At 38.1% G+C, this 25,792-nt stretch overlaps 1 protein-coding gene across 21 annotated transcripts in view; it reads left to right on the top strand.

The window, feature by feature from the left end:
• LOC446192 (extracellular matrix protein 18) overlaps positions 1–25,792 on the top strand; it is a 160,745-nt gene that overhangs the window by 107,920 nt on the left and 27,033 nt on the right. For 3 of the 21 annotated variants that reach the window (XM_041608233.1, XM_041608234.1, XM_041608229.1), the window contains exons 39-55: positions 2,721–2,960; positions 3,360–3,692; positions 4,300–4,353; positions 5,629–5,772; positions 6,358–6,558; positions 7,637–7,861; positions 8,535–8,753; positions 9,931–10,134; positions 11,373–11,534; positions 12,239–12,406; positions 14,902–15,105; positions 15,659–15,877; positions 20,334–20,561; positions 21,189–21,416; positions 22,096–22,320; positions 23,824–24,051; positions 24,730–24,960. In XM_041608233.1, coding sequence (XP_041464167.1) covers positions 2,721–2,960; positions 3,360–3,692; positions 4,300–4,353; positions 5,629–5,772; positions 6,358–6,558; positions 7,637–7,861; positions 8,535–8,753; positions 9,931–10,134; positions 11,373–11,534; positions 12,239–12,406; positions 14,902–15,105; positions 15,659–15,877; positions 20,334–20,561; positions 21,189–21,416; positions 22,096–22,320; positions 23,824–24,051; positions 24,730–24,960 — 3,513 coding nt within the window. The remainder of the gene's footprint in view (positions 1–2,720; positions 2,961–3,359; positions 3,693–4,299; positions 4,354–5,628; positions 5,773–6,357; positions 6,559–7,636; positions 7,862–8,534; positions 8,754–9,930; positions 10,135–11,372; positions 11,535–12,238; positions 12,407–14,901; positions 15,106–15,658; positions 15,878–20,333; positions 20,562–21,188; positions 21,417–22,095; positions 22,321–23,823; positions 24,052–24,729; positions 24,961–25,792) is intronic. The other 18 variants (XM_041608232.1, XM_041608231.1, XM_041608230.1 and 15 more) reach the window with 18 other exon arrangements.

Genomic DNA, 25,792 nt, shown 5'->3' with positions numbered 1-25,792 from the left:
CTTAATACATGTAGTCCTTGTTGATTACTTGGTATGGTACTTGTTGATAACTTGGTATGGTACTTGTTGATAACTTGGTATGATCCTTGTTGATTACTCGGTATGGTCCTTGTTAATTACTTGGTATGGTACTTGTTGATTACTTGGTATGGTACTTGTTGATTACTTGGTATGGTACTTGTTAATTACTTGGTATGGTCCTTGTTAATTACTTGGTATGGTCCTTGTTGATTACTTGGTATGGTTCTGTTGATTACTTGGTATGGTCCTTGTTGATAACTTAATAGTCCTTGTTGATTACTTGGTATGGTACTTGTTGATTACTTAAAAGTCCTTGTTGATTACTTGGTATGGTACTTGTTGATTACTTAATAGTCCTTGTAGATTACTTGGTATGTTACTTGTTGATTACTTGGTATGGTACTTGTTACATGTAATTACTTGTTATGGTCCTTGTAGATTACTTGGTATAGTCCTTGTTGATTACTTGGTATGGTACTTGTTGATTACTTGGTAGGGTACTTGTAACAAGTACCCTACCAAGAAATCAACAAGTAACTAGTTGATTTCTTGGTATGGTGGTTGTTGATTACTTGGTATGGTACTTGTTAATTACTTGCTATGATCCTTGTTGATTGCTTGGTATGGTCCTTGTTGATTTCTTGGTGCGGTCCTTTTTAATTAATTGGTATGGTACTTGTTAATTACTTTCTATGGTCCTTGTTGATTACTCGGTATGGTCCTTCTTGATTACTCCGTATGGTACTTGTTGATTACTTGGTATGGTTTGTTGATTACTTGGTATGGTCCTTGTTGATTACTTAATAGTCCTTGTTGATTACTTGGTATGGTACTTGTTGATTACTTGGTGTAGTCCTTCTTAATTACTTGGTATGGTCCTTGTAGATTACTCTGTATGGTCCTTGTTGATTACTTAGTACTGGTACTTTTTTATTACTTGGTATGGCCCTTGTTGATTACTTGGTATGGTCCTTGTTGTTTACTTGGTATGGCCTTGTTGATTACTTGGTAGGGTACCTGTTGATTACTTGGTATGGTCCTTGTTGATTACTGGTTATGGTACTTGTTGATTTCTAGGTATGGTTTTTGTTGATTACTTCCTTGTCGATAACTTGGTACAGTCCTTGTTGATTACTTGGTACATGTATGGTACTTGTAGATTACTTGGTTTGTCGATTACTTAGTAGGCCTATGGCCAGTCCTTGTTGATTATGTGGCATGGTTCTTGTGGATTACTTGATATGCCCCTTTCCTCTGATTGTAAAATCTAAGATCAACACAACAAGTCAGACTGAGCAAAGTTTCCATGCTTGTAAAATCGAGGAGCATTTAATCAACATTTTCATGCGAAAGTAAACAGTACATGTCAGATAAAACTTACAAAAGAACCTACCGAAAGAACCTTTCATAAAGCACTCCCCTGGTGTTACAGTCTTTAATACCATATGTTCAGGATATTCGATATGGGGGCAAGTGACAAATCACTCTCATTTTGAGTCAATAAATAAGGTACATGTAGGACGCTTTCACTCTCATTTGGGGTCATCTACACTAGGAACATTTACCACATGAAGTTTTACACAGTATCTTTGACCCATTTAACGCACCTGTTTTATATACTTGATACTTATAATATATTGCTTGTCATTCTTATTTTTTAAAGTTGGCGTTTCACTTCTTTACTTATGGTTTTTAAAAATAGCTCATAAATGGATTCATAATACATCCATCTGTCTTAATAAAAGTCATATTACGGTGTCTCTCATTTTATGTTAAAAGCCGTGAACTGACCAATTCCTTGTAACTATAATAATAATTCTTTACCCAGGGTAGCCACTTGTGCTCTTATGAATGTTCTCCCATCATGCCTTGCATAACATAATTTTAGTTTTTACTCTTTTCTATTCTAATATGTTGAGTGCCTGACAACAAGGCAGAAGGTTACGTTTCTAAAGTCTTCGGTATGACTCTGCTTGGAAGTGAACCCACCACCTTTCCGTTCATGAGGCAGGCACTATATCACTGAGCCCCTATATGGTCTCTCTGTGGCTGTGTGTATAATAAACAATATGATGTTACAGAGAATAAATTTGTCCATGATTTTATACTTGTGGAGAAACTGAAATGTTTCGAGGGGGAAAGTACTCATTTTGCTAACTGCTTCTTTGTATAGTAATTATTGCGTTGTGAATGTACAGGGTGTATGAAGAAGTGAAGCAGTGTGTTATTTAAGTTGGCCTGCATGAATATGACGAGACTACATTGCTCAGAATGTTACGTACGGGTTAGAAATGGTCTAGAATAGTGAAATTGAGGTGGTGCTGTACATGTTCAAGGCTGATAGTTCATATTGGTAATTCATTGTTTGTGGTTTGGTTATGAGCGCATATTCCTGGTGTGAGGATTTGTTGGTGGTGTATGATGTCATGAGATGGCTGAGCAATGAATGTGATGCATACATGTATATCGGGTAAAGTAGATGGGGGTCCAGTTTCATAAAGAATTGTTACAATAACAGATTCACTATCAGCCAATCAAATAGAAATGAATTCAGTAAATTTGAACTGCTATTGCAAATTCATTTTTTAAACAGAGTTTTATGAAACAGGGACCCACAGCCCAGGTGTTAGAAGGTATTCACAATCACTTGCCATTTTGTCCCTAACATTCATGGCAATTCGTTATCGTTGTGTGAACAGGGGTGGAGCAGACACCCAACACGACACGAGCCCCTCAGGGGATTGGTCTTGAGACGGCAGGTGCAACAAGCAATGTAACAGAAGCACATAAGAATGTGACAGAACCGCCTAGCAGTGTAAAGGATGCATCTAGCAATGCTACAGAAACAGCGAAGAATGTTACAGAGGTATCCGGCAATAGAACAAAAGAATCTAGTAATGACACAGAAGTGCCCAGAAATAGGACAGAAACACCAAGCAATGCTACAGAAACGGCCAGGAATGTCACAGTGGCACCCAGCAATAGAACAGATGCACATAGCGGAGTAAAAGATGCATCTAGCAATGCCACAGAAACAGCTAAGAACGTCACAGAAGCACCCAGCAATAGAACAGAATCACCTAGCGGAGTAAAAGATGCATCTAGCAATGCTACAGAAACAGCTAAGAATGTCACAGAAGCACCCAGCAATAGAACAGAAGAATCTACTAATGACGCAGAAGTTCCCAGCAATAGGACAGAAACACCGAGCGGTGTAAAAGACGCATCTAGCAATGCTACAGAAACAGCGAAGAATGTTACAGAAGCACCCAGCAATAGAACAGAAGAATCTACTAATGACGCAGAAGTTCCCAGCAATAGGACAGAAACACCGAGCGGTGTAAAAGACGCATCAAGCAATGCCACAGAAACAGCTAAGAATGTTACAGAAGCATCCAACAGTGGAGCAGAATCACCTAGTAATGACACGCACAGTAATCGAACAGAAGTACTGAATACTGTACAAGAAGCCCCAAGTAATGGAACTGACGCACCTAGTAGCGAGACAGGACTTGTTAATAAAACAGTTGCACCCAGCAATGGAACAGAAGCATTGAGTAATGCAACCGATTCAGCCAGCAGTGCTTCAGAAATACACAGTAATGTAACTAGTTCATCAAATCCAGGGGGAGTCAATGAACCAATAAGAACAAATGATACTCTTCATCAAGGTATGTCTACGGTGCATGTGGAGGTTAAAGAAAAGCTCAGTCATACAGTGTAGATTAAAAATTTGTTACTTAATTTCAGGTGGAAGGTAATAATCTCCCGGTCCTTTGATCCTTCACCCATTATGGTCTTGTACTTTTCTTTCAGTGTCAAGGTGCGAAATGATGTACAGTTTTTGGCACTGCCTAATTACAAATAAGTGATGTGTGCTTACAGTTACGCTATTAGAGAATTTCAGGAAGGTTGTGAACTTGTGATCGGGGTCACTTCAAGATTAATCAGACATACAACAGGGGAATAAAACTACTGAATGTATGATTGATATGCCTACACTGTAAGAAATGTTGGAGGGATTGTATTGTTTTTTATACTTCTTTTAGTTTTTATTTGGGGAAGTTTCTCAGCATGACTCCATCATTATAACTCTTCATTTACTTTGTATCCAGCTCTCCATCTTTATGTATGTTCTGCACATTTTCCAGCCTCTCTGGCAGTCATTCTCAATAGATCCTAGTTGTAAATCATTTTCACAAATTCTCTCCTAACTGATTAAAAAAAGTTCTGATGTTGTTATTGTCATCATTTTCTGTTTCCAAAACTTCATTTCAGGAGGAGAAGGAGGAGGATTTGATGGAGATGATAGACCGATCATTGATTATGGAGGTAAGAAAAAAAATGTAGTGGAAATGAGAGAGGGGAGCATTTCATAAAGACTTTTGCCAGTGATTTTTTTTTTACTAACAGCTGTTATAAGCTACTGAAATCCTTGCATCTGATTAGCTCAGAACAAATTAGTCAGTGAAAAGCACTGTTAAGGTGCTTCTTGAAACACTCCTGAAATCATTAGACCTATTTACAATTACATCCATATATTTTGAATTTCATGGTTTCAAGTTACAAGCCTTGTCATATCACTCTCACTAACTGAAAGCAGCGAGGCTTCCAAGATGGTTCCATGACATCTGCTCCGGTGACAATTGCTCCGTTGGAAAGTCTGCACATCTATATATTTTGAATTTCATGGTTTCAAGTTACAAGCCTTGTCGTATCACTCTCACTCACTGAAAGCCGAGAGGCTTCCAAGATGGTTCCATTAACCTTAAAAACTAAATAAACCCCATTCCTAATCTTTACATCACTCTGAACCAAAAACTTTATTACTATCCTCCCTCTAATCCTAACACTCCCGAGATATTGAGACCGGTGCAATTGTCGCAGGAGCAAATGTCGTGTCACCTTTCCACCTCCAAGATATAATGACGGAAATAAACTATTGTGGACCGGTATTGACATATTCATGTATTGATTGATGAATTATTGTGAGTGTTGTTGCAAACTCTTAAAGAGGCATTTGGAACTTGATATTAAATCGAAAAACAAATCAGTAAGTTTCTTGAACTTGAAGGCTTGCAAAGGAATGTATTGATGGTCAACTCCACTCTTTCTTGACATGCCTTATCTATCAAAGTTCATCTTTAATCAAACCAACCTCCAAAGGGAGTCCACACTTACAATGCTGGAATGCAATTAACCTACACTAGTTGATGGGCCTGTATTGACTTAATCTAGAAAAGCAGATTTATACAACCAGAGGAATGGAATGATCCAGCCATAACTCGCTTTTTATGATACATATAGATACATGTATGAACGCCATATTCCTTTGACCTTTTGTCACATCTTATTTTTTTTTAACATAAAAAATCTCTCTCGTTGGCCAAGATCTGCACTGATCTTGTATTATTTTTTTTACTTGAATGATAATGTTAGGTGTTATATTAAAGGGACTAGCTGAATTGAGATGCCTCTATCTTGTTAGTCAATTTTTGTTTCAATTTTCTTCAACTTGAAAACTGGAGTGGGGAGGGGAATACTGTTTCATGCATCAAGTATTTTTTATCACTCTCATGAAGATTTACTTGGTTTTATCCTCATCAGGGATCAAGCCCGGAACCTGCCCAGTAAATGAAGAGGAATTTGGCATCTGCGGTGGTTCACCGTGTCGAGGTGACGAGGATTGCGAAGGTCCAAAGAAATGCTGTCAAAAAAGCTGTGGAAAGCAGTGCGTGCTTGTTCCCATTGGTGAGTGTGCTATCTCTGTCCCTTGGATAGGATGTTAAATGGAAGTCCCATGATGTAGGGGAAACTTGGCACCATTGAACTTTAAGATCCCGCTGCACGAGTTGTAAAGGAAGGAATAGGATGGAAGCCCTGTCGTAGTGATCCAGATGTACACCCCAATCAGCTATATCACAAGGAGAAACTTGCAGGTCACATGATTCAGTTTGTCTGCCAGGCACTCACTGATAGAGCACAAATAAAATACAAGATTTAATTAATAGACCTGTTTTTATATTAACAATGCTATATGATAATGATAAGAACGCACTTGATATGAGACGTAACATTTGTACCCCTCAGGAAAATAGTTGCATTCCAGCGCGTCACTTCGGGAACTATAGTTCCAACCACCTCCTCTGGCAGCCATACATATTTTTTCACTGACGCTGTCTGGCACCTATCTCACATGCAGTTGCCCGAAGAATCAGAAAAGTGTTAAACAAGCTCAAAACTTGCACGGAATGATGTGACAGGGACTCTTAATAGGTAAGAGTTCCTTAACTATATATTTCAGTGATATTTTCAAACTTATGCTTCCTACCACAGATTTTAAGGAACCTGTCGACCCTGTCTCGCGCGGAGATGCAATAGAGCATCCTGGTATCTGTCCGATGGTATTCGAAGGAAGTTCACTTTGCAATGGAGCAACCTGCCTCAATGATGGCGATTGCCGTGGTGACCAGAAGTGCTGTTTCGATATGATGTGTGGTGGTACAGAGTCTCGTTGCATGTCAGCTCCTCAAATCCGTAAGTAACTCTGGACTGCCATCATAAGCGTTACACACTGGACACACTCTCCTCCTTGAAGACAGGCTCACACCTTTTAGTTTTGAGCTCTGTCTTGTTTCGAAAGGGTCTGTTATTATCAAATCTTTAAAAAATGAAATATTGTATCATGCAAATAGAAAACAAAAGAAATAGTGAGTGAGGTACATCATTGACTCTCTCATTTGCATGTCACCATGCTGTGCATATAGCAGCTATAGGCCCCACCCCGACTTTGCTTCATTTTCTCATCAAAAAATAGTGCGGCCTGTACGCCGGCAAATACGGTATTTAGTTGAGATCCAAAAAGGTGGAGAAAGCTATATATGCAGTTCAATAATGAAGCATTTCTTCAATTTTGGTAATAAGCAACAGTTCTCTCACATCAACAGTTCTAAGTAGAAGTAGATACATCACTTGAGAATCTGGTTCTCTCAAATGTCATAGGGCTGTTGTATACATTAAACATGAATGACTGAAAGGATAATGGGAAGTTATATATGTACGACATTACACAAGGGCTACAGTGTGTTTCAACGCTTTGTTTTGTATGGTTACACTGAAACGGACAGATAATAACGAAGTTGTGTTTATGTGAAATGTGATGCTTGAATTCCAATAATTTTATGAAATGAAGATGTTTGACAGATTAACCAACTCCTCTTTGTTGACGATCAGTCATGCATAAAATCTTTTGTTAATCTGCAGGAGCTGTATTGGGGAATCCGTGAAAATATGTTTTGAAGTCATGGCAGTACAAACATTATTTCAAACAGACAGATCTTTGTTATTTTTTATCATTTTCTGTGACTGATGTATCAGATTAAAGACCAGATATTGAAACTTTTAAACATTTAACTTTCATTTTGAAATTCATGTTCGTGAATAAGGAGTCTCCTAAGTTATACCAGAGGAATGAGGAGACTGTAAAGTCATTTGTCTGTTATGTGTGTACATCCAAATAATAATATATCCATCAAGCCACCAGTCAATCCATCCGTCTATTCAACTTTATCTCCTAAGTCCCTTTTGGCTGATTTCATTTTGCATTTTGTCCCAGAACCACCTGTTTTTGTCCCAGAACCACCTGTTGTAGAAACAGCAGAAGATACAGGTCTGATTCCTCCTGAGATTCATCTTGGTGTCTGCCCGGGTGACGTCGGCGCTACCCCTAAGTGCGATGGGGCGCTTTGCATCCACGACGGAGAATGTGGACCAGGAGAAAAGTGTTGCTCAAGTGCGGCGTGTGCAGAAGGATTACGCTGTATGCCAGCTCCTCAAATCCGTAAGTGGCAATTCCCTGATAATCAGTAATTCTGGGCAAGTGGTGTTTCTCAAAGATTCAGGTATGATATAAAGGACTCCTCTGTGAGCCAGCTCTGCAAATCCATAAGATAATCTGTTAATTGGGGTAATGTGTGTTTCTTCAAACAATTGAGTTTGATTAAAATAAGACCAAAGCTGCAAAGTTGAGTCTATTAGAAATGTGTGTTATATTGGAACCAAATTTTGATGAAAGGGTTAAGACTTAAAGCCGAATTTTCTCAATCTTTTCAGTCATGGCTTCTGCAGCATTGTCTTATTTCAGAGTGCGGGTGTTTCATTATACTGTTCGTAACATTAGGTACAAGTTGAACATAATGCTCAAATGTTAAGTCAGATACATAGGAGATAAAAATTTAGTAAGAGAAAGTGTCACTGGTTGTATGTTATACCTAATAAGTCTTCGGGGGGGGGTTATTCAGTCCCCTCTCCTTGGCATTTTTGCGATAAATCTACCGCGCAATTTTTTTTGTAAGACTGGAAATGCCCAAGGACATATATTTACTCTATGATCACACAATAAAAAATCTACATGTATTCATTGAAGTGAAAATACAACTTTGATAAATTTGAAGAATTAAAAGATGATAGAAGTAGTCTTTAAATCTAAATCATTCATGAATTGTCATTTGTAGGACCTGGACCTCTGGCACCTAAAGCATGCACCGGAGACCTGGTATATAACGAGTGTGGATCAGCTTGTGAAATGACCTGTGAGAATCCAGAGCCTCAGATGTGCATCAAAATGTGTACTCCTGGATGTTTCTGTCCCAGTGTTACAATAAGGCTTTCACCCGACAGTGATACCTGCTTGCCACTTTTGATGGATGTAGCTTTCCAGGAAAGTTGCCCAGGTGAGTCATCATACTTCATCCATGAATTGCACAGAGGAATATAGTCGTCCAGCTTAACCCTGAAATTTCTGGGGGGTTTGATTCTTTCTTCGCATCCCTAAATATCAACTAGCATGCTCGAGCAATATTTGGAACTTTTGCATCTCATTAACATTGAATACGTGTATTTGTATATTAATTTCAGGTACTCAGGGTCAAGGTCAGAAAGGTTATTTCAGATCAATTTTCTTGGATAAGAATTGATATTTTGTTCATTATTTAACAAATATTTCAATCACATTATATTAACTCATTGAGTGCTTGGTGCACGCTACGTATCCTACTATAACATGCCACACTCGTGCTCGCACGCCTACTATTGATTGCTTTGTGCTTGCATTGTTTCCTACCCTCGCCTGCTTCGTGCATGACTGCGCACATTCGGAATTACGATCATTGTCACGCCGTTTTGCATTGTATTGCGCATCGCATGCACACCGTAATTAGCACTATTGTGTGCAGTGCGAACTCTGCTTTTTGACAGATCAACTTACGCGGTTTACATTCAACTTTTTCGAGTATTTCTACATTTTTGTCTCACCTGCGAAGCAGAGTGAGACTATAGGCGCCGCTTTTCAGACGGCGGCGGCGTCAACATCAAATCTTAACCTGAGGTTAAGTTTTTGAAATGACATCATAACTTAGAAAGTATATGGACCTAGTCAATAAAACTTGGCCATAAGCTTAATCAAGTATTACTGAACATTATATTTAAGTTTCATGTCACATGACCAAGGTCAAAGGTCATTTAGGGTCAATGAACTTAGACCATGTTGGAGGGATCAACATCGAAATCTTAACCTGAGGTTAAGATTTTGAAATGTCATCATAACTTAGATATATGGACCTAGTTCATGTAACTTGGACATAAGATTAATCAAGTATCACTGAACATCCTGCACGAGTTTCACGTCACATGACCAAGGTCAAAGGTCACTTTCATTTTGAAATTCATGTTCGTGAATAAGGAGTCTCCTAAGTTATACCAGAGGAATGAGGAGACTGTAAAGTCATTTGTCTGTTATGTGTGTACATCCAAATAATAATATATCCATCAAGCCACCAGTCAATCCATCCGTCTATTCAACTTTATCTCCTAAGTCCCTTTTGGCTGATTTCATATTGCATTTTGTCCCAGAACCACCTGTTGTAGAAACAGCAGAAGATACAGGTCTGATTCCTCCTGAGATTCATCCTGGTGTCTGCCCGGGTGACGTCGGCGCTACCCCTAAGTGCGATGGGGCGCTTTGCATCCACGACGGAGAATGTGGACCAGGAGAAAAGTGTTGCTCAAGTGCGGCGTGTGCAGAAGGATTACGCTGTATGCCAGCTCCTCAAATCCGTAAGTGGCAATTCCCTGATAATCAGTAATTCTGGGCAAGTGGTGTTTCTCAAAGATTCAGGTATGATATAAAGGACTCCTCTGTGAGCCAGCTCTGCAAATCCATAAGATAATCTGTTAATTGGGGTAATGTGTGTTTCTTCAAACAATTGAGTTTGATTAAAATAAGACCAAAGCTGCAATCTTAGATCTGATGTGTCTTGTACTACATGTACCTGCAAGTTGTTTATTTGGGGTTTGCCACTTCATTTTTGTCTCACCTGCGAAGCAAAGTGAGACTATAGGCGCCGCTTTTCCGACGGCAAATGAGGTCAAAGGTCATTTAGGGTCAATGAATTTTGGCCGAATCGGGGGTATCTGTTGAATTACCATCATAACTTTGAAAGTGTATTGGTCTAGTTCATTAAACTTGGACATTAGAGTAATCAAGTATCACTGAACATCCTGTGCGCGTTTCAGGTCACATGACCAAGGTCAAAGGTCAACGAACTTTTGCCGAATTGGGTGTATCTGTTGAATTACCATCATAACTTTGAAAGTTTATGGATCTGATTCATGAAACTTGTACATAAGAGTAATCAAGTATCACTGAACATCCTGTGCGAGTTTCAGGTCACATGATCAAGGTCAAAGGTCATGTAAGGTCAATGAACTTTGGCCATGTTGGGGTTTTTTATTGAATAACCATCATATCTCTGTAAGTTTATTGGTCTAGTTCATAAAAAAGGGAAATAAGAGTAACCATGTATCACTGAACATCTTGTGCGAGTTAGAGTAGTATTCAAAGTGAGCACCGCGTGATGCAGGTGAGACGGCCAGAGGCATTCTACTTGTTCATATTTTTCTTGGAATATTGGAGGGTTTTAGATACCTGGAATCTTGAAACTTTGTTGTTTTTTTCACAGTGAGTACAGAGTTTAAGACTAATATCTTAGTGTTTTGTTCGAAAATAATAATCTGAAATAAGAAATCCTCTGGAAACTAATTTTGCCCCATTGATTGCGTAGCTTGCACTCCTTGCAGTCACTGTGCAGTACCAGATCCACATTGCACCATCCCTCTAATTGTTGAACAATATTTATTTCATGTTGCGATGCTTTCATTCATATTGAGAAATCACTGCATATGATGCCCGTGGTTCTCTTCAATGAAAATAGAGAGACACACAGTGCCAAATGGATAGCTTGGGTACCTCACCATATCAGTGGTTATTGATTCAGTGATTGTTGTTCTTGCAGAGCCTATTGTGGTCGTACCTCCTGTCAAGCCCCGATACGGCTCGTGTCCAACATCTGGTGTAAACTGTGATGGTCAAGAATGTTTGTCTGATGGAGATTGCTTTGATAATGAGAAGTGCTGCGAAGCTGACTGCGGATCTCGCTGCACCATCCCTGTAATCGGTATGATGACCAGGTTTCATTCATCTTTTCTATTACAGTAAAAAAATGCCCCAAAAAATTAATGCAAGAGCAAATGTTGTGTCACTCATCTTCAGCCATATTTCCAAACAATCAAGTGGCCTTTTTTAAGACAATGGAATGAAATATAAATCTTTGTTTTTCCACAGAAATTGCCACTTCCATCGACATCCTCAGTTAATCTCTACACATCTTTTATTATAAAAAAAAGAAAGAAAATGCAGCAAAGACCAAAATAAGGATTTTTGCCAATAAAAGTATAAAAAGCTGATCAGGGCCCCATTCCATTAAAAAGTACGTTGATGAAAACTTTGATATCCAAGGGTAATATTTTTGAAATCCTTGATTTTGATTGGCTGTTGAGCATCGTTACCATGGTAATCACCATCAGAAGGCAAAGTTACAATAATGATAAGTTTCATGCAGCAGGGCCATGGCGATGTTTTACATACCGTAATGCTCTGTATTTTTGGCTCTAGTTTTAATCCGTGGTCTAAGACTGTGCTAAAATAAAGGAAATCTATAAGGAGTGTTCAAATTTGTTTACATCATTTGCTTCTTCAATGTTTACTTGGATATTTCCTAATTTAACTGAAGAAAACTTATTTATCATTTAGTAATCATTTGACCACTCTTTGTATTGCTGTGAGTGCCCGATGTCATGATTTCTTTCTTTTGTGGTATAGCCCCACCACCACCTCCAGAGGTTCACCTTGGCCAGTGCCCATCCGTAGAGGCAGAGGGCGCTTGTGACAATCCTCTGTGTCTTCACGATGGCAATTGTGCCACGTCAGAGAAGTGTTGCGTTAGCGCCTGTGGATACCACTGCACACCGGCTATTCCATTGGCACCGAGTAAGAGATTTCTTCTCTCTCTGCCTTATGAGCCTTTGGTTATTATTTACATTATCTCTGTGAATGTGCAATTAAAAAATTAAATGCAGATGAGACATGTGTGGATAGCTTCATATCGATTAAATAAACATCCACCGGCGCATTGGCCGTTCCTGAACCGGTCTGTGGGCAGCAGTGAGATTTGTTTAAATTAGAAAGTGATTTAGCGAATCAACTAGGATTAAAGTTACACTAGTAGTCATAAAATTGATACAGGTAACCTATGTGATTAATGATGAGGTATATGAAATAAGTATGGACTGCTCTGTATTCAGATGGCGGTAGAAATCATTGCTTTTTCTCTGCTTATCACACCGGCCCTTCTGTCTCCTCTCTTTCAAGGCCTCGGAGGGATGGTAGGGCTGGTATGAAAAGTCACTTGGAAGTGATATGATTTACACCATCATTTGTATACAATTAATCTGGCTTTACCGTGGCTACCATGATCGGGTGTGCAAGCATTTAAGGAATTCCTTTTAAAATGTGTTTGCACTTACTACCCTACCCTGGATGGAGAGTAGCAAATGTAGAGAAACCTTCCCAAAGGTTACAAGTGCTGCATGGGATATGAACCCTGAACCTCGTGGTTGATTGTTCAGAGAGTTACCCGGAGACTACAACTTTTTGAACAGACCTGAGAGAGGTCTTGATTTCATTAGGTGATCTGTCAATCGACAGATCAACTATTAATTTCGTACAAATTTTCTTTTTTATTTATTAGGTGATCTGTCAATCGACAGATCAACTATTAATTTCGTAAGAATTTTCTTTTTTATTATTTATTAGGTGATCTGTCAATCGACAGATCAACTATTAATTTCGTAAGAATTTTCTTTTTTATTTATTTATTTCTTAATTTTTATTTTTCCACCCTTTTCTTGTTACCATAAAATCTCCAAATCTACATCATCAATTATCTTCAAAATATCATCAGATATGGGGACTTATCATGTCATGTGAACGAAACAAGTTCAAGGTCAAAAGGTCATCATGACGTCATCTAGACGCCATTTTGTAAAATCACATTATCAATCGTATCTTCATTATCAATTATCAAAAATTAACCATATTTACATCACATTAACTTCAGGTCAAAGGTCATGAAAAATTCACGACGTGCGCGTACGTGCGCGTCAAAATTATAAAAAAATAAAAATCGCTTTTTGACCAAAGTAGAGTATGTTTCAAGTGATTTTAAGCATTTCGAAAATTTGCGCGCGCGCGCACGGTTACGCGCGCGTAACGGCACTATAAAACATAGGATCGCCATTTTTTTCATATCAGTGCACCGATAATATAATTCTGAACAATTTGATACCTTGATCAACCTTCTACGACAAGTAATAAAGGAATTAGCCTCCATCAAAGTTTACAGCATGCGCGCGCGCACTACCATAGACAATATATGTGCAAAAACATGCCTATACAAAATTCATTATAGCTCTTAAGGTAGTCCGTTGACCCCCATTTTTTTTTTCATATTCGAATAGAGTATGGATGGGAGATGTGATTTTATGTCTCATTTGACCCGAAATTTTATCATGACGTCACCAAAATGGCGTCGGAACTCAAAATTCCCATTTTGCTACTTAAGACGTCATCATAATTATGCAAATTTGACTCTAATTCTGTAAATATATGTAAATTTTCGCTCAGTTTTCAATATGTTGTAGCTGAGAACATGCTCTTCTTAATTTGATGGCTTAATTTACTTTTAAAGGAATGGATCATCCTGAAAAATGGCAAGTTATAGAGGCATGTCATTTTCGCTCATTTTATGTGCAATCTCTATGGGAAATGACTTTTTCTCAAAACTGGATTTTACATTCCTCTATTTCGCAAGCCATATCTCCATTTTTGTTTGTTGGTTTTCTCTGAGCTTTGAGTATGTTGTAGCTGAGATTGTAAGCTATCGCAAGTGTGGTCTTCGTTTTCCGATCAGATGCCGGGATCATGCCCGTATTTCACTTGCAAAATTGGATTTCAGATCTTCTCGTTTTGCTTATGTGTTAAGTCTATGGGAAGCGTGTAGCTCAATGGGTAAGGCATCAGACTTGTGTCCTTAGGGTCCCCGGTTCGAACCCAAAAGTGGACATAAATTTTTTTTCTTTTTTTTCTTTTTCTTTTCAACATTTCGCAAATGTTCCTTAATCACCATTACAAGGTATATAAGTTCAAATATCGCACAATTAAGTAGATTAAAATCGTTAATAAGCATATAACATGTACAATGTGTATCGCCTACACCTACATGTATTTCACATATTCTCATTTCCCTCTTTTTCAAGAGTATTCAACATATTCTTTTCGTAAGAAAAGTTCAGTTTTCATCATGATGATCGTATTGATCTCAATAAACATGGTGATTGTATTCGTGATCATGAAAATCAGAGACAGATCACCTAATTCGTCCTCATGACGAATTAAAATTCTAGTTTTCTTTTCTATTTCTGTAGAGCTGGGTCCTCCTCCGTGCCCTGGTGATCTGGTATTCAACAGATGTGCGGTGACATGTGAGCTTACCTGTGACAACCCCAATCCACGACCATGTACCAGAGAGTGTGGTATCGGCTGCTACTGCCCCGAAGGCACTATCCGAGAGTCTGAGAACAGCCACTTCTGCTTTCCAGATGTCTCATTTTGTCTTCCACCAAACCCAGGTGAATTTTTCTCTGTATTTAACCTTTGACCTTGAAGCCTGAGATAGGCCTATCTTGGGTTGAGTCTATTAGAAATGTGTGTTATATTGGAACCAAATTTTGATGAAAGGGTTAAGACTTAAAGCCAAATTTTCCTAATCTTTTCAGTCATGGCTTCTGCAGCATTGTCTTATTTCAGAGTGCGGGTGTTTCATTATACTGTTCGTAACGTTAGGTACAAGTTGAACATAATGCTCAAATGTTAAGTCAGATACATAGGAGATAAAAATTTAGTAAGAGAAAGTGTCACTGGTTGTATGTTATACCTAATAAGTCTTCGGGGGGGGGGGGGGTTATTCAGTCCCCTCTCCTTGGCATTTTTGCGATAAATCTACCGCGCAATTTTTTTTGTAAGACTGGAAATGCCCAAGGACATATATTTACTCTATGATCACACAATAAAAAATCTACATGTATTCATTGAAGTGAAAATACAACTTTGATAAATTTGAAGAATTAAAAGATGATAGAAGTAGTCTTTAAATCTAAATCATCCATGAATTGTCATTTGTAGGACCTGGACCTCTGGCACCTAAAGCATGCACCGGAGACCTGGTATATAACGAGTGTGGATCAGCTTGTGAAATGACCTGTGAGAATCCAGAGCCTCAGATGTGCATCAAAATGTGTACTCCTGGATGTTTCTGTCCCAGTGTTACAATAAGGCTTTCACCCGACAGTGATACCTGCTTGCCACTTTTGATGGATGTAGCTTTCCAGGAAAGTTGCCCAGGTGAGTCATCATACTTCATCCATGAATTGCACAGAGGAATATAGTCGTCCAGCTTAACCCTGAAATTTCTGGGGGTTTGATTCTTTCTTCGCATCCCTAAATATCAACTAGCATGCTCGAGCAATATTTGGAACTTTTGCATCTCATTAACATTGGATACATGTATTTGTATATAAATTTCAGGTACTCAGGGTCAAGGTCAGAAAGGTTATTTCAGATCAATTTTCTTGGATAAGAATTGATATTTTGTTCATTATTTAACAAATATTTCAATCACATTATATTAACTCATTGAGTGCTTGGTGCACGCTACGTATCCTACTATAACATGCCACACTCGTGCTCGCACGCCTACTATTGATTGCTTTGTGCTTGCATTGTTTCCTACCCTCGCCTGCTTCGTGCATGACTGCGCACATTCGGAATTACGATCATTGTCACGCCGTTTTGCATTGTATTGCGCATCGCGTGCACACCGTAATTAGCACTATTGTGTGCAGTGCGAACTCTGCTTTTTGACAGATCAACTTACGCGGTTTACATTCAACTTTTTCGAGTATTTCTACATTTTTGTCTCACCTGCGAAGCAGAGTGAGACTATAGGCGCCGCTTTTCAGACGGCGGCGGCGGCGTCAACATCAAATCTTAACCTGAGGTTAAGTTTTTGAAATGACATCATAACTTAGAAAGTATATGGACCTAGTTAATAAAACTTGGCCATAAGCTTAATCAAGTATTACTGAACATTATATTTAAGTTTCATGTCACATGACCAAGGTCAAAGGTCATTTAGGGTCAATGAACTTAGACCATGTTGGAGGGATCAACATCGAAATCTTAACCTGAGGTTAAGTTTTTGAAATGTCATCATAACTTAGATATATGGACTTAGCTCATGTAACTTGGACATAAGGTTAATCAAGTATCACTGAACATCCTGCACGAGTTTCACGTCACATTACCAAGGTCAAAGGTCATTTAGGGTCAATGAACTTTGGCCGAATTGGGGATATCTGTTGAATTCCCATCATAACTTTGAAAGTTTAGGGATCTGTTTCATGAAACTTGGACATAATAGTAATCAAGCATCACTGAACATTTTGTGCAAGTTTCAGGTCTCATGATTAAGGTCAAAGGTCATTTAGGGTCAATGAACTTTGGCCGAATCGGGGTCTCTGTTGAATTCCCATCATAACTTTGAAAGTTTATTGGTCTAGTACATTAAACTTGGACATTAGAGTAATCAAGTATCTCTGAACATCCTGTGCGTGTTTCAGGTCACATGACCAAGGTCAAAGGTCAATGAACTTTGGCCGAATTGGGTGTATCTGTTGAATTACCATCATAACTTTGAAAGTTTATGGATCTGATTCATGAAACTTGTACATAAGAGTAATCAAGTATCACTGAACATCCTGTGCGAGTTTCAGGTCACATGATCAAGGTCAAAGGTCATGTAAGGTCAATGAACTTTGGCCATGTTGGGGTTTTTTGTTGAATAACCAACATATCTCTGTAAGTTTATTGGTCTAGTTCATAAAAAGTGGACATAAGAGTAACCATGTATCACTGAACATCTTGTGCGAGTTAGAGTAGTATTCAAAGTCAGCACTGCTGCTATATTGAACCGCGTGATGCAGGTGAGACGGCCAGAGGCATTCCAATTGTTTACAAGATATGGCTCCGCCTCTGAGAGGGAAGAGACCTAGGTTTTTTGATCCATACAAAACACTCCACTAAATGGAACTACTTGATACAATTCATATTTTAGCGGTAAAGATAATAACCAATCTATATAATGAGGACACCATTATAAGGGGTATGAAATTTCCTACAACTTTACTACACAATATTTTGTGGATAAACTAATCGTTAGAGAGTTATAAGCAATTGTAACCATGACTACTGAAAGGAGTGAATACGACTCGCGATCCCCAAATCAATGTGGCACAGGGGGGTTTTGTGGCTGGCACAGGGGATTAGCATCGGATTAGCACTGTGGCATTGGGTTAGTAGTGTGCGTGGCATGTTAAGAGTTAAATGATACATACATGTACATGCATATGAAATCAGGCCTCGAAATAGGATTTTTGGGGGGCAAGGCCACTTTTTTGAGGGGCACTTTTTCACTGAGGCCAGGCAGCAGAGGGCACCAAGGCCACTTTTCAAGGGGCATGTAATAAATTATTTGTAGGTTTTACAATTTCGCGGCGTGGGGGGGGGGGCTTTCCATAGTCAATGTTATACATCAGATTCATTACCAAACCACATTATTTACTTAAGAAAAAATGAACTTTAATAGTCTGACAACACTCACTGTATAAGGTTTTAAAAGAAAGTTTCATTATTCTTCAGAATCACTTCAGGACAGGATAACACATCATTGCACTGCTTTGAGTCTTGAATTTGACATTTAACATGTACATATTAACAAATCAAGTAGAAGTACCTCTGGTAGAAGTAAATTAATTTCATCTAATTCTTTATCCAAATTACCTCATGGCATGCCAAGTAATTAAAATGTGAATCTGATTAGCACCCAAGAAAGTATCACCGGTCGTTCGTAAGTTGTTCGTAACTGACGAACAGCTTTATGAAACACTCCCATTCAAAGTACTGTACTTACACATCGCGCGCGCTCGCCAGGACAGTACAGCGCGCGCGACATTTGTGTAGTACACATACGGAGCTCGCGCTCGTCCATTCTTATGCTGCAGCTTACATAGCATATGTAAAGCGCGCTAGCGGCCGGCCGGCCGGCCAGCTGTGTATAGCTAGCTCATCGTTCGGCGCGGCTTCGGACTAGACTGCATACATGCACTGGACGTCGCTGGTAAAGCTAAGATATTGAATACTTTTTGAGATCAGAGAAGAGTTTTCCTCGCTCAGAAAAAAAGGTGCAGACTTTCAAAAGGGGCACATTATATATCAGAAAAAGGGCATGAGAAAAAGGGCACCACGGCCATATAAAAGAGGGCACATTTTTAGTGGCCGTAACTTTTAGCAAAAAGAAGAAGGGCATGACGGCCAGTAATGGGGGCATCGACGGCCATGGATGTCGATTATTTCGAGGCCTGTGAAATGGTTATTAAAGGACAAGTCCACCCAAACAAAAATTTGATTTGAATAAAAAGAGGAAAATCAGACAAGCACAATGCTGAAAATTTCATCAAATTTGGATGTAAAATAAGAAAGTTAAGACATTTCAAAGTTCCGCTTATTTTCAACAAAACATTTTAAGGAGAGCGGTGTTGGCTCAGTCGGTAACGCGTCTGCCCGTCGAACCAAAGATCGTGGGTTCGAGTCCACCGCGGGCGGATGACTGAAGCCAGTGCGTTGTGTGTAAACGTCTCTCCCATGTTTCATAGATGCAGGCTATGTTACAATGGAAAACACTCCGTCCCTCGGATAGGACGTTAAATGGAGGCCCTGTGTAGAGGAGAGTCACCACCTTTGCACGTTAAGAACCCACTGCACTATTCGTATAAGAGTAGGGGGAAACCCCGGTGTAGTGGTCCACCTGCATTCCCCCCAATCAGTTATATCGGGAGGAGAGACCTGCGGGTCATAGTGATTCAGTTCGCTTTTCGCCTCCCTGGCACAAATAATAAAATAATAATATGCACACCTCGGTCGGTATGTAGCTGAGGAACTGATGACATCACTCACTCACTATTTCTTTTATATTTAATCATATGAAATATAAAAAATATTTTTATTTTCTCGTCATTGTCATGTGAACTGAAGTTTCATTCCTCCCTGAACACTTGGAATTCCATTATTTTAATATTTTGTGCTTCAGGCAAGGAGGTCCTAACCGTCAAATTCGTAAAAAATTGAAATATTGTTTAATTCAAACAATAAAAAACAAAAGAAATAGTGAGTGACGTCATCGACTCTCTCATTTGGATGTAACTGGCTTGTTCATATAACAATTTTGTTGAAAATAAGTGGAACTTTGATATGTCATAACTTATTTTACACCCGATTTTGATGAAATATTCAGCATTATGCTTGTCTGATTTTTCTCTATTGATTCAAATCAACATTTTTCTGAGGTGGACTTAACCTTTAAGTATCACAAATAATTTGAAATGAACTAAATTTCTTAATCATCTTGCTCATTATTTGATAAAAACGTTTTTATCACATTGAATGAAATGTATATGTACATGCCTATGAGATGGTTATTGAATACCACAAATGATATAAATTTAATGGAAGTCTCTTAGTCTAGGTTAAAATTCATTTGAGGTCAACAAATCTAAGATTTGATCTAAATTTTATAAATGAATTGTTCATTTTCCCAAAGGTGCAACATGATAATGACATTTTTGTACTTGTTTTTTACCTTTCAAATTATCATACAATGATATCCAATTGCAGATATTTAGATAGATTTGATGAAATGTTGTTTCAAATGATTCATTGTCACACATGATATCTGTATTTGTAGAAACTGGACCAGAAGCTCCTCCTTTGATTAATGGGTGCACTGGAGACCTGGTATATACCGAGTGTGGATCGGGATGTGAAAGGACCTGCGATGATCCTGATCCAGAGATGTGCACCGAAGAGTGTCGTGCTGGGTGCTTCTGTCCTGGTTCCACCGTAAGACGTTCAACCGACAGTGATACCTGCTTTCCAATTTTAATGGATGTAGCTCTCGATGTTAGTTGTCAAGGTTAGTCACTTTACTGCATTCATTAATTTCACAGCAGAAAACAAATATCAAATTTGCAAGATAATTATCAGTCAGTATTTTGTTTCAACGAGGATATAATGGTCCATAGGTTTCATAAATCAGATAAGTATAGTTTTAGGTTACTGGGTCAAGGTCAAATGCCATTTCAGATCCGTTACCAAAAAGATAAGAATTGGTATTTTGTTCATTATTAACAAATATTTCAATCAAATTGAATTAAATCATACATACATGTACATGCATATGAAAAAGCTATTGAGTATCACAAATTAAATCAAGTTTCTTAGTCAATTTCAAAAGTCATCTGAGGTCAACATATTTAGGCTTTATTTTTCAATTAAACGTGGGTTTTGTTCGCTATTTTTAATAAATTTCTCTATTAAATTTTCACTTTCCTAAAGTAGCAATATGATGATGACAGTACTTGTTTTTAACTATCTGATTATTTGTTCATCGCCAAAATGTGTCAATTTTTTATGAACTTCTCATTTGTTACTCTCATAAAGGGTTTTTTTTTCCAAGATTTTTGTTACACGTTCAAAAACCTAAAAATCACAAATATATTTTTATATATATAATTTTAGCCATTTTAATTTGTATGCATAGACACCAAACCTGAACCTGAACTGGTGCTCAACGAGTGTCCTGGAGACCTGGTATATACCGAGTGTGGATCGGGATGTGAAAGGACCTGCGATGATCCTGATCCAGAGATGTGCACCGAAGAGTGTCGTGCGGGGTGCTTCTGTCCTGGTTTCACCGTAAGACGTTCAACCGACAGTGATACCTGCTTTCCAATTTTAATGGATGTAGCTCTCGATGTTAGTTGTAAAGGTTAGTCACTTTACTGCATACATTAATTTCACAGAAGAAAACATGTATCAAATCAGCAACTTAAAATCTATAACTTTGCAAAAAATTGAATTTCGAATTTGCAAGATAATTATCAGTCAGTATTTTGTTTCAACAAGGATATAATGGTTCATAGGTTTCATCAATCAGATGAGTATAGTTTGAGGTTACTGGGTCAAGGTCAAATGCCATTTCAGATCAGTTACCAAAAATATAAGAATTGGTATTTTGTTCATTATTAACAAATATTTCAATCAAATTGAATTAAATCATACATACATGTACATGCATATGAAAAAGCTATTGAGTATCACAAATAATATGAAATTAAATCAAGTGTCTTAGTCAATTTCAAAAGTCATCTGAGGTCAACATATTTAGGCTTTATTTTTCAATTAAATGTTGGTTTTGTTCGCTATTTTTAATAAATTTCTCTATTAAATTTTCACTTTCCTAAAGTAGCAATATGATGATGACAGTACTTGTTTTTAACTATCTGATTATTTGTTCATCGCCAAAATATGTCAATTTTTAATGAACTTTTCATTTGTTACTCTCATAAAGGGTTTTTTTCCAAGATTTTTGTGACACGTTCAAAAGCTAAAAATCACAAATATATTTTTATATATATAATTTTAGCCATTTTAATTTGTATGCATAGACACCAAACCTGAACCGGTGCTCTTCAACGAGTGTCCTGGAGACCTGGTATATACCGAGTGTGGATCGGGATGTGAAAGGACCTGCGATGATCCTGATCCAGAGATGTGCACCGAAGAGTGTCGCGCTGGGTGCTTCTGTCCTGATTTCACCGTAAGACGTTCAACCGACAGTGATACCTGCTTTCCAATTTTAATGGATGTAGGTCTCGATGTTAGTTGTCAAGGTTAGTCACTTTACTGCATACATTCATTTCACAGAAGAAAACATGTATCAAATCAGCAACTTAAAATCCATTACTTTGCACAAAATTGAATTTTGAATTTGCAAGATAATTATCAGTCAGTATTTTGTTTCAACAAGGATATAATGCTTCATAGGTTTCATAAATCAGATAAGTATAGTTTGAGGTTACTGGGTCAAGGTCAAATGCCATTTCAGATCAGTTACCAAAAAGATAAGAATTGGTATTTTGTTCATTATTAACAAATATTTCAATCAAATTGAATTAAATCATACATACATGTACATGCGTATGAAATGGCGATTGAGTAACACAAATAATATACAAGTATATCAGGCTTTGAGAAAGTATAGCAGGAAATATCTGCACGAGGTTGGTCTGGCAATTAATATTTTTCCCGAGGGGTATAGTCCCGAGGGAAAAATAGTAATATTGCCAGTCCAACCAAGGATTGATAATTCCCACTATGCTTTCGAAGAAAACGCCTGATATATTTGTTTTATATCCCTTCTTTAAGTGAGAACTGTTGTGTAACCAATCTGGAACAAAAAACATTAGATCGTCTTGGCTAAAAACAGACGGTCTAGACCTTGCGCCTGAGCTAATGCTATCCAGCTCCTATGGGGTAGGCTGTGCGCGGCTTCTACCCGACTCCTGTTATTGAGAGGTGCGCTGCGCTGCTGCTTCTTTTTCACTCTAGAAGTCAAATTGCAACGCGCTGGCCAGCTAACGTTAGTTACATCAGATCTTAATTGACTCACCTTGTTAATGCTTCTTCTTTATTTAATTTTCCTGTATGAAGTTGCAGAATAAAGAGTTCAAAAACTCTCGATGATAAAAAGATGGCAGTTTCTGCAAGTGCAAGCGCACTTGATTAGTGCAAACCGTTCGATACTGTCCCAATGCAGCACGCTGAAATTTTTCCCGTGGCATCCATGCAGCGCGTACCGATCACGAGTAAACTAGCTCAGCTAGCGCATCGCACAGCTCGCGAATCGAGGGGGGGGGTCGAAAAAATGTATAGTTATTTTTGTCCCTAGGGCAAGGAAAATGTACTATATCATGGCAAACGTTTTTCGGAGTAAAACTATGTTTTTTCATCTCTTTTCTTCTCTCAATGCGACAATCTTAAGTAAGGGATATAATATAAAATGAAACCAAGTTTCTTAGTCAATTTCAAAAGTCATCTGAGGTCAACAAATTTAGGCTTTATTTTTCAATTGAACGTGGGTTTTGTTCGCTATTTTTAATAAATTTCTCTATTAAATTTTCACTTTCCTAAAGTAGCAATATGATGATGACAGTACTTGTTTTTAACTATCTGATTATTTGTTCATCGCCAAAATGTGTCAATTTTTAATGAACTTCTCATTTTTTACTGTCATAAGGGGTTTTTTTTCCAAGATTTTTGTTACACGTTCAAAACCTAAAAATCACAAATATATTTTTGTATATATAATTTTAGCCATTTTGATTTGTGCATAGACACCGAACCTGAACCTGAACTGGTGCTCAACGAGTGTCCTGGAGACCTGGTATATACCGAGTGTGGATCGGGATGTGAAAGGACCTGCGATGATCCTGATCCAGAGATGTGCACCGAAGAGTGTCGTGCGGGGTGCTTCTGTCCTGGTTTCACCGTAAGACGTTCAACCGACAGTGATACCTGCTTTCCAATTTTAATGGATGTAGCTCTCGATGTTAGTTGTCAAGGTTAGTCACTTTACTGCATTCATTAATTTCACAGAAGAAAACATATATCAAATCAGCAACTTAAAATCCATAACTTTGCAAAAAATTGAATTTCGAATTTGCAAGATAATTATCAGTCAGTATTTTGTTTCAACAAGGATATAATGCTTCATAGGTTTCATAAATCAGATAAGTATAGTTTGAGGTTACTGGGTCAAGGTCAAATGCCATTTCAGATCAGTTACCAAAAAGATAAGAATTGGTATTTTGTTCATTATTTAACAAATATTTCAATCACATTGAATTAAATAATACATACACGTACATGCATATGAAAAAGCTATTGAGTATCACAAATAATATGAAATTAAATAAAGTTTCTTAGTCAATTTCAAAAGTCATCTTAGGTCAACATATTTAGGCTTTATTTTTCAATTAAACATGGGTTTTGTTCGCTATTTTTAATAAATTTCTCTATTAAATTTTCACTTTCCTAAAGTAGCAATATGATGACAGTACTTGATTTTACCTATCTGATTATTCGCTCATCGCCAAAATGTGTCAATTTTTAATGAACTTCTCATTTGTTACTCTCATAAAGGTTTTTTTTCCCAAGATTTTTGTTACACGTTCAAAACCTAAAAATCACAAATATATTTTTGTATATATAATTTTAGCCATTCTAATTTGTATGCATAGACACCGAACCTGAACCTGAACTGGTGCTCTTCAACGAGTGTCCTGGAGACCTGGTATATACCGAGTGTGGATCGGGATGTGAAAGGACCTGCGATGATCCTGATCCAGAGATGTGCACCGAAGAGTGTCGTGCGGGGTGCTTCTGTCCTGGTTTCACCGTAAGACGTTCAACCGACAGTGATACCTGTTTTCCAATTTTAATGGATGTAGGTCTCGATGTTAGTTGTCAAGGTTAGTCACTTTACTGCATTTATTAATTTCACAGAGGAAAATATATATTAATCATCAACATAAAATCCATAACTTTGCAAAAAATTGAAATTCGAAGAGAGAAGGAAAGGGGGAGAATGAGATCATGGAGCATAGAATAGAAAAAATAGAAGTTAAGAAAAGAAGTCAGAGAGAAATAGGACAACGCAATTGTGCAACCTATTTGCACAGTACCAGTCACACATCTCTAGCACCCGTCCCTACCAGAGAACGATGCATGAACTCATGAAAACATTTACACACTGAAGAGCCAGGTCTTGTCTGCAGGCATTCTGAATTAAAATCATCTTTTCATCACCAATCCTAAGCGTTGAGAGACTTAATTAACTGTAATTTGCGCTATATAAAAATTGAGTACATGTAATTGTTATTATCCTCACATTTCATCATAATGGGCAGTTTCAGGAAGTCGCTTTGATAGCGGGATTCCTGCTGAATCCTAACTTATGCCGGGAAGGGGCTTAGTAGCCACCCCCCCCATACGAGATACGAGCTACGCATGCACGAAATCAGTATTGAAAACACTAGTGGAACCAGAATGAAACTTATGATTAAACAGAAACTTATACCTACAACCAATCAATGTAGTAAAGACTGTAATCTTAGTCTTGAAGCAAAGGGAGGGAGGGTAGGGCACATATTCCCAATAGACTCTCCTTGCAATATACAGTATACAAATAGCGAATAGGCACAAGGGGGATGGTGCGAGATTTCGCACGAGGTGAAAGAAAGATGCTCTTTTCAACGAGGCGTTAGTTGAGTTGAATAGAGCGTCTGTTTCTTTCACCGCATG

Source organism: Lytechinus variegatus, chromosome 5 (genome assembly GCF_018143015.1).
Source record: "Lytechinus variegatus isolate NC3 chromosome 5, Lvar_3.0, whole genome shotgun sequence".
NCBI lineage: Eukaryota > Metazoa > Echinodermata > Echinoidea > Temnopleuroida > Toxopneustidae > Lytechinus > Lytechinus variegatus.
This window is presented reverse-complemented; position numbering and strand designations above follow the sequence as displayed.